We start from the raw sequence: 13825 nt of genomic DNA, 5'->3' as shown, positions 1-13825 counted from the left end.
TTTCATCAAGTTAAATATATTGGCTTTTCCTTTTAGTTTCCTCTGTTTGGTATTATGTTCAGAAGGGATTTTCTACTCAAAGATGATAGATATTCATGTAGATTTTATTTTAATACTTATGTGTTTCTGTTTTTTCAAAATTAGAATAGTATTTTATATTACTCAGTGATTCTATACTCAGTATAAAACAATTTTGATCAAAGGAATTTTTTACTGGGTATTTACCCCAAAGATACAGATGTAGTGAAAAGAAGGGCCATCTGTACCCCAATGTTTAGAGCAGCAATGGCCACGGTTGCCAAACTGTGGAAAGAACCAAGATGCCCTTCAACGGACAAATGGATAAGGAAGATGTGGTCCATATACACTATGGAGTATTATGCCTCCATCAGAAAGGATGAATACCCAACTTTTGTAGCAACATGGACGAGACTGGAAGAGATTATGCTGAGTGAAATAAGTCAAGCAGAGAGAGTCAATTGTCATATGGTTTCACTTATTTGTGGAGCATAACAAATAGCATGGAGGACATGGGGAGTTAGGAGAAGGCAGTTGGGGGAAATTGGAAGGGGAGGTGAACAATGAGAGACTATGGACTCTGAAAAACAATCTGAAGGGTTTGAAGAGGTGGGGGGGTGGGAGGTTGGGGGAACCAGGTGGTGGGTATTAGAGAGGGCACGGACTGCATGGAGCACTGGGTGTGGTACAAAAACAATGAATACTGTTATGCTGAAAATAAATTTAAAAAATGATTTAAAAAAAAAAGGAATTTTTTAAACAATAATCTCACAAAATAAAATCTAAGAGTTAGTAAATTTTTAATGGATGTCCTTCCAGAATTTTTCCTTTGCATATAGTGTCATAATATTGAGACCATGTGAATATACTTTATAGTTCTATATCATTTTTAGTGATTTCAGAGTTTTCAGTTTTATAAATTTACCATATGTTTAGTATATATCCTATTGGCCATTTAAATTGATGCCTAGTTTTTTGTAATACATCTGCAGTGAACACAAATAGATATCCGCCCCCACCTCACTTAGCTATTTAAGGTAAATTCCTAGTAGTGAAATTCTTGGGCCTAATATTATACATGTTTCTAATCTGGATTCCCCCCTCCCTATCCCTTAAACTAGAACCTTGAAGTGATCATCCTCACCTGCCACATTCAACTGCTAATAAAATACTGTAGATTCTGCTCCCAAATAATTTCTCGCAAGATACACTTCTCTTCTTTCCATCTAAACTGCTTCTGATCTTGGCATAATCTTCACTGACGTGGGCTTGCAGTAGCAATTAAAGGGGTTTTCCACCTCTTTTATCAACTCTGATGCATTTTCCACAGCAACCAAAGTGATCCTTAAAAACATAAATGTAACATGAATAGAAAGCTGATAGTCTGCTCAAATTCCTTCATGGTTTCACAAGACCCTCCAAGATGAGTCCTCTGTCCTACCCTATCTACCCCCTCCCTAAACTCCAACCATATTGGCCTCTTTTTCTTCCAATTCTCTAGGCTTCTTCCTGCCTTGGGGCCTTTAAACATACTGTTCTTTTTACTTGGAAATCTCTTACCTCCACTTTTTGCTTAGCCAGTTCCTTCCCATCACTCAAAGTCCATTTTAAGTGTCACTACATCAGAGAGAGCTCGCTTTTCTTCATGCTTCTTTTCTTCATAGCTTAAACCTCGCTTTCTAATTGCAGCATTTATGTTTATATCTGCCTCCTCTCCCAGACACGTCCCATGAGAGCGAGTGTCTTTTCAGTTCTCTTCACCCTAGTACATGCAAACCTAATAGTTAGGTGCTCAGAGAGTATCTTTAGAATAAGTTAATGTTGCCACATCACTCATTAGAAAATAGAACTAATTTATACTCTTATTTGACTTTGGAGTGATTTTTTTGCATTTAAATTTGTCTGGGTGTGTGGTACAAGATGGCAAGGATTATATAACTTGATTTTTTTTTCCCCTGTTAGCCACTTATCCTATAACCTACATTTATTCTGTAATTCAGCCTTTTCTCACGTCTTTAAAATACCATAATTATATTACAATAAATTCTTATATCTTAAATCTCTTTCTGGACTTTGTTTTCTGGTGCACTGCTCTGTCAACTCAAGTGCCCTGACCATACTGTTGTAACTATTTTTGCTGTTTGGTGTCCAGTTATTTGGTAGGCAAATTCTCCTTCATTGCTTTAACTTTTTGTTTCTATCCTGCGTTCTCCCAGATGAAGTTTTTGACTGGAATTTCAATTGAAATTTTATTAAATTTACAAAGTAATAATTAGTCTTCCCATCTACAAACATACTTTGTTCCACGTCCTTTTCGATATTTTACAAATTTCTTTATAGATCCTAAACCTTTCTGAATTAAATTTTTAGGAATTTTTTTTTATAGCAACTTGGGGGGAATGGTTTTTCTAGTTATATTTTCTACCTGCTAATTGCTGATTTAGAGAAAAATTCTTAATTTTGCGGTTTGTTTTTTGTTGTTTACTTTTTATAATTATAAAAACTTGCTACTATTTATTATTTCTCATAAGTTTTAAATCCTTTTGAGTCGAAAGATAGACTAGTAACAACTTGTAACAGACTACTTTTAATGTTTATTCCAGTATAGAAATATTTTGAAGCTTTGATATTATTCTGTTATGTTTATAGTTTGAGATTAATCATAAATATCTTATTTGCTTTCACTGTAATAATTACAATTATATATTTGAGTAGAAGTAGAAATGTAGTCAGCAGTTTAAGGTTGCTCTAAAAAATGAACTGAAATCAGGAAAATCAGAATTGTTTTCCTGTTAAACTTTCCACAGAGGAATATTGTAAACCAGAATTGGTTTTCCAAAACTATTCCAAAAACTAATTTCAAAAATTATCTTAGTTTTTTCTTTTTTTTTCTTAAGATACTATTTTTTTAAGTAATCTCTATACCAAAAGTGAGGCTCAAACTGAAAACCCTGAGATCAAGAGTCACATGCTATACTGACTGAGCCAGCCAGGCGCCCCAGAACTATCTTAGTTCTAAAATAGTGTTTTTCTCCCACAGGAAGTAGTTCTGAAAGATGGAAGAATTGAAAGACTAAAGTTGGAACTTGAAAGGAAGGATGCTGAAATCCAGAAGCTGAAAAATGTGATCACTCAGTGGGAGGTTTGTAATTATTTACTGCTGTAAACTAATTCTATAAAATCACACTTTTCTGTTTTTCCTATATGTTAATATATATAATATTTGATTAATAGAAATATTTCTGCAGTTTAGGTTTTTAAACTCTCACTAATATAATATCTGAATGGCAATACGATTTTTTAATCATGTGAATATGCGTATAACATTAAACTTGCCATTTTAACCATTTTTAGGTGTATAATTCATTGGCATTAATTATCTTCACAGTGTTGTGCAGTTATCACCACTATTTATTTCCCGAACTTTTTCATCATCCCAAATTCTGTACCATTAAATAGCTCCCCATTTTCCTTTTCTTTCGGCCCCCATGACCTCTAATCCCAATGAATTTGCTTTATTCTAGATACATCATGTAAGTGGAATCATATATTTGTCATTGTGTGTCTGAATTATTTCACTTAGCGTAACGTTTTCAAGTTTCATCCATGTTTTTGCATGTATCAGAATTCCATTCTTTTTATAGTCCGTTGTATATATATGCTACAATTTGTTTGTTCTGTTTATGGACACTTGCATTGTTTCCAACATTTCACTATTTTGAACAATTCCTGCCATGAACATTAGTATACAAGTATCTGAGTCCCTGCTTTCAGTTATTTTGGGTATATACCTAAAAGTGGGATTGCTGGATCATATAGTACTTCTGTGTTTAACTTTTAGAAAAACTGCCAGACTGTTTTCCATAGCACCTGCACCATTTCACATTCCCATGATCAATGCATAAAGGTTCCAATTTCTCTACATCCTCGCCAACACTTGTTATTTATACAATTTTTTAAAACCAAAACCTACATTGTTACTCTTCTACACACTTCTTAGGCTTTTCAAAAAATCTCTTATTCATCTCAAGTGTCATTCTTTTTTGATTAATATTTATTCACCCAACAGTTATTTATTGAGTGCCTATAATGTGTCAAGTACTTTTCTGGGCCCCACACAATGTAATAGTGAAAAAAATGATAAATCAAGTCCCAGCTCTGATGATATTTTCCTTTCTCTGCTACACATGTCTTTAGGAATCATCCCTGCTAAAGCCTTTTTGGACTATATCCACCCATCTCCCTTAGCTTTTTCTTTGTGATTTATATTTTCCTTTTCTTTTTTTGGGCACAACAAAGATAGAGAAGGTGCAGCATGTGTGTGTGTGTGTGTGTGTGTGTGTGTGTGTGTGTGTGTGTGAGAGAGAGAGAGAGAGAGAGAAAGAGATGGAATATAATTCAGCCATAAAAAGAGTGAAATCTTGCCATTTGCAACAATGGTGGATCTAGAGCATATAATGCAAAGTGAAATAAGTTAGAGAAAGACAAACACCATATGATCTCACTCATATGTGGAATTTAAGAAACAAAACAAAACAAAAGGGGAGAAAAATAGAGACAAACCAAGACACAGACTCTTAACTATAGAGAACAAACTGATGGTTACCAGAGGGAGGTGTCGGGGGAGGGATGGGGAGAAATAGGTGATGGGGATTAAAGAGTACTCTTACCATGATGAAGAAAATAGAATTAAATAAATAAACCTAAAGCTTCATAAATTGTAGGCAGAAAAAAAAGAACCACAATGAGAACCATTGGATTGGTGCTAAATGAATATATACTTTAATTCTTACCTAAAAATTTGGCTGAAATATATTATAAGATGTATATAAATATATTTATAAGATATATATACATATATGTATGAGGCCTGGAGTGAAGACACTGTAGTAAAGCAATGAACAAGTGTGGAGTGTGAGAGGAAGAGCACATTTTGAACAGGTTTGGGCAGAGGGGACTAATATCCCATTTTGTATATGCCAAGTTTGAAAGGGCTATAGATGTAGGCATAGATGTTCAGAACGCAGCAGCTAAAGTCACAATGTATCATTTAACTTAAGTGCTCTCTTTTTCATGAAGTTAAAAATACTATTAAGGGTCTTGTATATTTCATTTATGTTCTTATAAAATGCATGACATTAGTATGTTTTGCTTTTATAGATACATTTGCTGTTCTGGTTGTATATACAAAACTATATATGCTATTTTTACGGACAGCCTAGGATTTTTCATAGGTGATTTTGCTCACTTGCAGTTTTTGCAAATGAGTTGATTTTAGACCTGAAGTCTGCTATGAGAGGTCTCTGGGGACACTGATGTGTACCTTGGACAAAAGTCTTGAGCTGGATATAGAGTTTAGCAAGATATTAACATTGATTGAGACCCTGATAGAGAATTTCTTAGAAAGTTTCATATTCACAGTGGATAAATATTCATAGTGAATATACTTGTAGTTAACTATGTATGTTTTTCCCCTTCATATTTTTATGTGTCTGTCTGACTTACCTCCCTCATTCATTCCTAAGCTTCTCAGAAGTTCTGCTCCCTTTGTATTTACTGTGGTGTTTATTTCTGTTCAGGGTATTGTCTGCAACATTATGAATGTCATTACTGGTTTATTATTAGCAGTTTACTGGATAGTGTTTAGTAAAAGCCATCTTTACGGGCTTTTGATGTAAAATACATTAAATACGTTTTACAAGAAAGATTTTGGAATCAGTAACTTCTGACTTATGTACATATGTGTTAAGAGAAGAAATGACAAGTTTCTTATACTGATCTGCTTTCTTTCTCTGATCTTCTGTTTTTCCACAATGTAGTTAATGTATTGTTTTCTCCAATGTATTAATATATTAAATATTTATAAGTAAATCTGTTTAAGATACATTGAATAAGGATATTGTAGGGGGAAAATTCCTTGGAAAAAAGATGTTAATGTGAGAAGGTATTTCCTCTTGTTTGTAAGTGTATAATTATGTCATCTATGTATGAGAAGAAGCTAAATCATTTGGATAAAGAAATTGAAAGATATTCCAGTAAATTATTAATTCATATCAGCGAAAAGTTACTTTAACAACGTATAGTTAATGAAATAATGAGAGATTAATAAAGCCTTAAATGAGGAGACATAGTACTGTGCTGTACAGTTCTGTAAGTACTGTGTGTATGTGCCTATGCACTCTCAGTAGTTAGTAGCCACATATTGGAAAATGGCAGACATAGAACAGATGCAGAAACTTCTAATATAGAACTGGACAGTCTTGATCTAGAGCTACGAATCATCTTTCTTTGTTTTCATCTAATTATTTTATATTGTATGGGTTTTTGTTTAAGGGAAAAAAAAGAACTTCAAGAAAATTTAGTATTATCCTGAATTTTCTCCAGTTTTATCTCTTTCTTCTTTATTTTTCAACCACTTATAGTATTAATTTCTATTATTATACCATGGAATTAATGTAGAAGGAGATAGGATCCTCCATCCTGTTTCTTTCAAAAGTAGTTTCTGTCTTTCAGCAAGCCTAGATTCATAGCTCCATAAATTCAGAGTAAGTCATTAATTACATCATTTACTTTAAAAAAATTTAATCTTTTTTCTTTGACTATTAGGCAAAGTATAAAGAAGTAAAAGCAAGAAATGCACAGTTATTGAAAATGCTTCAGGAAGGTGAAAGTAAGTGATTTGTCTGTTTTTGGAATTAAAAGTAACCTTAAAAAAATTGAAGATGATTTTTCAAGATATATGATTAACTCGATAAAATAAAAAAATTTCCTAGAGGGATTCAGATTGAATTGTTGCTGATAATTTTACTATTACAACTTGGTCTTACAGCACCTTAGTATTACAGCATCTTAGTATAACACAAGTTTCCAACTATTCAGGTAAGAGAAAGCTTGAAATTTCAATTTTTATAAAGTATTGGACTACATTCAGCAAGAAAACAAGAATAGACCTTGCTTAAGATTCTCTTCTTAATTATTAGAGGGAGAATGTCTATCATCATTTTAAATTTTCCTTCTTTCCTTCCCCCCAGTCTTTTTAAAAAAAAAAATCATTTATTTATTTTAGAGTGGGAGAGAGAGTGTGTATGTGTGTGTGCACATGAGCAGGGGGAAGAGCAGAGGGAGAGGGACAAGCAGATTCTGTGCTGAGCACGGAGCCTAATATAGGGCTCAGTCTCACAACCCTGAGATCATGACCTGAGCCAAAATCAAGGGTTGGACGCTTAACCGAGCTGAGCCACCCAGGTGCCCCTTCCCAACTATACTTTTGCAGCCACTCTAAACTTTGGCAATATTTCACCAGCAGGAAGCCGAGGAAATCAATAAAAAAATGATTAGAGATAATCACATTTAGTAAAGTATATGTTGTATGAAGCCCCTGTTAATAAGTGTCAGTGATATCCCAAATAGACTTCTTGTGAGTACTGTATAGTGTTCAAGAAATTGTGAAACTCATCTTGAATCAGAATAAACAAGATACCAAAAATTGAAGATACTGGGAGTGGAATTGTTCAGTAAAAATTTTAACTGTATTAAAAAGCAGTTATCAAAACATATGAGTAAAAACCAAGAATCATGTTCAGCTGAAAAGAATATATGGTGTTAAAATAGATTCGAACTTACTGTTTAATAACTTTACTATTTTTTTATAATCTAACTTATATAGCTTAACTATGATAAAGTAGAAGTTAATAATGGGGAAAGGTATTATTTGGACAATTAGATATCAACATTTTGAGATTAATTTAGATCTGTGCATGTTTCAGATTTCCATGTGGATCATTCAATGAACAAAATTATGAAAAAAATTGTTTACAAGCTATATTTCTAATTGAAGAAATTAGGGGTTCATTGGACATTGGATGCATGATTTTTTAAATATGTAAAAACAAAGTAATATTCCTATTTAGGGAAACATTTGTGAAATGTTAGAAAGTTAACTGATAAAAGCTTTCTATCAAAAATACATTAAAATGGCTACCAGTAAATAACATCAGTGTTGTCCATACTGTATACTATTAAAAAAGTCCAAATAGGGATGCCAGGCTGACTCAGTTGGTAAAGCATGCAACTCTTGATTTTGGGGTCATGAGTTCCCATGTTGGGTGTAGAGATTACTTAAAAAAAAAAATACAAATAGATCAGTGATGGGCGTTAAGGAGGGCATGTGGTGTGATGATCACTGGGTGTTATACACAACAAATGAGTCATTGAACACTACATCAAAAACTAATGATGTACTACATATTGGCTAATTGAATTTAAATAAAAAAAATCCAAGTGGAAGAATTTTATATAGAACCATTACATGAAAAATACAGTACGTTAGAGCACACATATGCTAGCATTGATAACGTGAATGTGAATACAGTCAGCTCCTTTATAACGCAACACATACATCACCCATCTCTGCAAAAGCACACAGTTAAAACCACACAGTTTATGGGGAAAGGGGTTAGGAAAGTGCAACACTCAAAGGAAAAGAAAAGTCATCAGAGACACATTAAAAAAAAAAGTTGGGAACCTAATAAAAATAGTAACACAGTTTTATACATGTTAAAGTGATTAAACACAAATACTATAATAAATATGGCACTTTACTTGAAAGGCTGCCTTTAGTTTGCTTGTGGAAATAGGCCTCAGAGGGTCCACAGATTGTGTGTTACTGTGAAGCAATGGAAGAGTGGAAAGTTGGTGTGGTTTAGTAACAGTGGACAGAGAGAGCTGGTCGATATTTGAGGTGTGTGCATGGGTGCTGTTTTCTGTATTTGTGAAATTATGCTCAAGCAAATGCAAAATTCATGATCTGTTCAGGATTTTCCGTAATACAGCAATCTCAATGAAACAAATTTGTGTTTTCAAAACAAGCGTGTTACTAGAAAATTGACTATAATTGAAATGTTACATAATTATTAAAAATCACTTGTTCTCAGTGAGTATGCCTAATTCTGGGGAGGGGGGATGTAAAAGTTACCAAGTTGAATCTTGAGAGACTGTGATTTGATTCTTGATGCACTGTCTTACCTTACTGCATTAAACTATGACAGATAAATTTGAATTACAGTGTTATATTGGTAGAGCTGTGGTGTTAACAGTACTCATATATTTGATCTTTTCCTCCTTCACTAATTATAGTTTTACCTCTTCAGTCTCTCCTAGTTTTTTTTAAAGTTGAGGAGTTATTTTTTCATACATTATAACCATTACCATGGATTAAAGAAGTTGTTAGCCATGTAGAGATCTTTGAAGCCTAGGAAACCTAGGGGTTGAAATGTAGATAGATCTCTTGCTTCCCCAAAGAGGGAAAACCTCTAGACAAAGGACCACAGCTGTATATAATCAGTTATGATCATAGGAGCTACATTTACTTGACAGTGCTTTACTGGTATGAACAGTCAGTTAAAAATCATTTTTTGTGGGCCTTACAGTATTGCTCACCCTGACAATTTAACAAAACGAAACAAAAACATTCTACCTTGTTTTTAAAATCTTGTTTTAAGATAAGTCAAGATATTTTCTTCATCCCTATGGGAAATTGGTTATGTCCTTGTCCTCTTTAGAATAGCTGGAAAAAATTTTTCAAGATATCTATACAATTAATATTTTAACACCACAGGAAATGTAAAATTTTCAAAAAAAACTGCTGTAGTAATAATGATGATCAGAATTTACCAGTGGAAAAAAATAAGAGCTATATAGAATTAAGAAATACATCCATTCTGTATAAGGACAGTTAGTCTTCGCCCACCTGCACTGCTGTCTTGGTTCACTAAAATATTGTTCAAATATTTGAGTGATTGAAAAGATAATACTGCTGTTTTTCCTTTCTTGTCAGTGAAAGATAAAGCAGAAATACTTCTGCAAGTTGATGAATCACAAAGTATCAAGAACGAGCTAACTATACAGGTAAGAAAAACTGTGAAATATACAGGACTGGTTTTCTTAAGGCTATTTCTCTTTAGTCCTAAATTATGAAACTCGATTAAACAAAAATATAGCCCATCAGCACTGTGATAAAGTGAAACAAATTATACTCCCTTATTTTCATGTAATAGCAAATGAATTAAGGTTCTTTTTACTGTGCTGAGGGAGGTAGGTATGTCCTAAAGCCTAAGGGAAGATAAGGTTGTATATTAGTTGATGCAGACTAATATAGAAATAAAAAGGGCACATAGAACTTACCCTATTCATGGATTTGACTTTCTTTCCTTCCCATCCTTACTCTGCATTTTCTCTTAGAATAGTGAGTTTCTCCTATCTGTCTTTTATATATAAATGAGTAAAATGCCTAACTGAAATTGTGTGTGTGCTTGGTGGGTGGGTGGTGGTTCTCTGAGTCAAATTCACCATTGTGAGTAAATGTTAAGAATTAAGAGTATTTGCCTAAAGAGACAAAGTCTTTTAAATTGAGTATTTTGTTTTAGGTGACTTCACTTCATGCTGCATTAGAACAAGAAAGATCTAAAGTGAAAGTATTACAAGCAGAACTAGCCAAATACCAGGTATGCTTTTATAATTTGAAAGTGTTCTCATCACAAGTAATACCATAGATACTGTGTGAGAATAAAGCACTATTTTATTCAGTCCAAAATCTGTTTGCCAAACATATTAATAATTTTGTTATTATTGGTCATATAATTTACACTTTAGAAAATGTTAGAGTTTTTCTAAATATTGGTATATACAACAATAACTAAAGTAAAATCCTTGATATGATGTGGCATATGTGTCAGTGAATCGTATTGAGGGAAGGTACATAAATGACATTTGTCCTACTATATCAATTTGATCACTTGGGTACAGCAGTTGATATCTCCATTGTAAAGATATCTCCATTGTAAAGATATCTTTTCTCCTTTATAATTAATAAATATGTGAAGTGATACTTTGAGATTGTGTGAATATCCTTTCCTTTTTACCCAGTGGTTTTAGCATCCATTGATGATATTTGTATCAGTCATTCTTTTGGTGGTTGCAAAACAGAAACTTTTTCTAATTCTATTATTTCTTCTGCATTTACAAGCTGGCATTCAGCATTTTTTTCTGGACAAAGCAGTAAAAAAAAAATCAGTTATTTGTTTCAGTATATGTATATGTGTGTATACACACACACACATAAATATTTGTATGTATGTATGTGTGTCTAAGTCATGATATGAAAATGTGTTAATTAATGTGAGGAGTCATAATCAAAAAGGTTTGAAAGCCACCACTATTGGCCTGGAGAACATAGAAGTTTGAACAGTCCGAGGTTTGACCTCTCATCAGTCTAGGAAGGAGAATTCTCTTTGCCTGGGAGACTTCAAAAAGGATCCTTGAATTTCGTGTAGGGTTTTTTGTTCTGTTTTGTTTTTGTTTTTAATCTTGTTGAAAAACAAGGTAAGAGTTTTAAGCTGTGTAACACTGGTCCTTCGCATAGTGGATATCTACTTTGTAGGAGAGTTTTTAGTAAATATATTTGTGTTTTCCTGCTACAGGAAATAAATTTTGTTTTTAATACGTTGCATTACACATCTTAAGTCCCATATACCCTCTTCTGCTTTTTTTTTTTTTTCCCCTCTGAATGAACCTGTGCAAAACTTTAATGTGGTCAGGAATGAATAAGGGCATTCTTACACTTGATTTTTTTTTTAATAAAAAATGTTGGTGTAGAAATGTTTGTGACCACCAAGAGGGAAGTTATAAGCAGAACAAGGATGAAAGCAACAAAGAGTAGCTGCCATCACTAGTAAATGGGTCTGGATTCCATGTGCCCCTGACAGAACCACCACCACTTTAAGAAATGCACTTCCACAGACAAGTACTAGTTCCCAGACTTGGCCGACCACAAAAGTGACCAAGAATCACTTGGGAACTTTTTGAATTACAGATTGTTCAGCTCACCTCTGGTAATTATAAATAAATAGATCTGAGACAAAATCTAGACATCAGAATTTGAAAAATACTACCATTAAGGTGATTCTATTGATCAACTAAGTTTGGGTATTGTTGCTATAATTTATAAAAATAGAGGGGAAAACTATGAAGTTATTGTAAGGAAAAATACATCAGACCACTACTTATGGTTAAAATGGGAGGTAGAGTGGGTAAGGATGATTTTAATATTCTTTATTTTACCTTGGTACTTTCTGTATTTCTACAATGAGTATTTTCTTTTTAAATCAGTCAGAAAATGTTATGTTAAAAGTAATAAATGTAAAATACTTCTTATCTTTTATGCTCCTACCTCATAGGTTAGAGTTTCATTTGGAGCAAATTAAATACAGATTCATAAATGTCACTGAGCAATATGAAAAGTATAACCTACTTTTCAACCCACTGATGAACAAAATCAGATTTCTAATCCTATCTAATATGAACAAGACTAACTTGGATTAGAAATTGAGTTATTCTTGGGCACCTGGGTGGCTCAGTTGGTTGAGCAACTGCCTTTGGCTCAGGTCATGATCCTGGAGTCCCACGATCGAGTCCCACGTCAGGCTCTCTGCTTGGCAGGGAGTCTGCTTCTCCTGCTGACCTCTCTACTCTCATGCTCTCTCTCTCAGATAAATAAATAAAATCTTAAAAAAAAAAAGAAATTGAGTTATTCTTAAAGGTAATGAACTGAATTAGCAAATTTGCTGATTATATGAAGCAAATTATTTATTTTAGTATTGATCAAAAATGGGGAGGGTATGTGCTATGGTGAGTGCTGTGAAGTGTGTAAACCTGGCGATTCACAGACCTGTACCCCTGGGGATAAAAAGATATTATATGTTTATGAAAAATAAAATTTAAAAAAATGTAAAAAAAATTACATATTTTTAAAAACCTGAGACAGTCCAAATGAGCTCTAAAAAATAAAATATTGGTGATCTTACTAAGTCTAAACTAATTCAAGTAGGAGTAACTGCTTCATACAACATGCTTTAACCATTTGTAGAAAGGAGGGCATGTGTTGTGGTGAGCATTGGGTGTTGTACACAACTAATGAATAGTTGAACACTATATCAAAAACTAATGATATACTATACAGTGGCTAACTGAACATAATAAAAAAAAACCTTGTAAAAATAATTCAGTGGTATGCACATTCAAATTTGCAACAAACTCAAAAAATTGCTTCTTTCTCATACTCAAAATGCCTTTGGTTTCATTTATTCTTAAAATGAAAATGCCCCCAAAATGATACTTCCTAAATAATTTGCCCTATTTTTCTTTACAGGGTGGCAGAAAAGGGAAAAGAAACTCTGAATCCGACCAGTGTAGGTGATTCCATTAGCCTTTGAGGTCAACACAAAAATTAAAACTTTCAGGGTTTTGCAAAATGTATATATTTAATGCTGTGCAACTGCTAAACTATGCAGTTTTTGTTGAAGAAACTTTAAAATGATTAGCTCACTAACAGACTGTCTATAATTTTATGTCTTTTTGGCTTAAAGTGAAAAGAAGAAAAATAGAATTCCAGCAGAACTCAATGATTGTTGTTTATTATCCATACTTCTTATCACTTTAGTTTTTCATCAGTCAATAAAATTAATTTACTCTTCCATTAATATGTTTGATTTTTTAAATTTCAGAAACAATGTGAAAGTATTATTAATTAATTGGATGGATTGTTTAAGTAGCTTATGCTCAGGAGATGTAGAAGTGGGGGAGGTGTAAAGACAACAGCAAAAATAATTACCATACATATTAGAGTATGATAGCGTATTGTTTGGAAATTGAGAAAACTTGCATGAGGTAGTTTTAGGGGGGTAGATAACTTTGCTATAAATTTGTTGAGAGGCATTCCAGGCAGAAGGAGCAAAACCTGTACTGAAATACT

The 13825-nt window shown here is 33.2% G+C and overlaps 1 protein-coding gene across 3 annotated transcripts in view; it reads left to right on the top strand.

The window, feature by feature from the left end:
- The window catches only part of LOC111153578 (G kinase anchoring protein 1), a 76489-nt gene extending 62934 nt beyond the window's left edge, over positions 1-13555 (top strand). For all 3 annotated transcript variants that reach the window (XM_022512700.1, XM_022512701.1, XM_022512699.1), the window contains 5 exons: positions 3059-3160; positions 6625-6688; positions 9854-9924; positions 10443-10520; positions 13223-13555. In XM_022512700.1, the coding sequence (XP_022368408.1) occupies positions 3059-3160; positions 6625-6688; positions 9854-9924; positions 10443-10520; positions 13223-13270 (363 nt within the window). In that variant the 3' untranslated portion in view covers positions 13271-13555. The remainder of the gene's footprint in view (positions 1-3058; positions 3161-6624; positions 6689-9853; positions 9925-10442; positions 10521-13222) is intronic.
- Positions 13556-13825: the final 270 nt, after the last annotated feature.

This window comes from Enhydra lutris, unplaced genomic scaffold (genome assembly GCF_002288905.1).
Source record: "Enhydra lutris kenyoni isolate GAN:26980312 unplaced genomic scaffold, ASM228890v2 scaffoldscaffold33, whole genome shotgun sequence".
Taxonomy (NCBI): domain Eukaryota; kingdom Metazoa; phylum Chordata; class Mammalia; order Carnivora; family Mustelidae; genus Enhydra; species Enhydra lutris.
The sequence above is the reverse complement of the archived record's forward strand: the minus strand, read 5'-3'. Positions and strand labels throughout refer to the sequence as shown.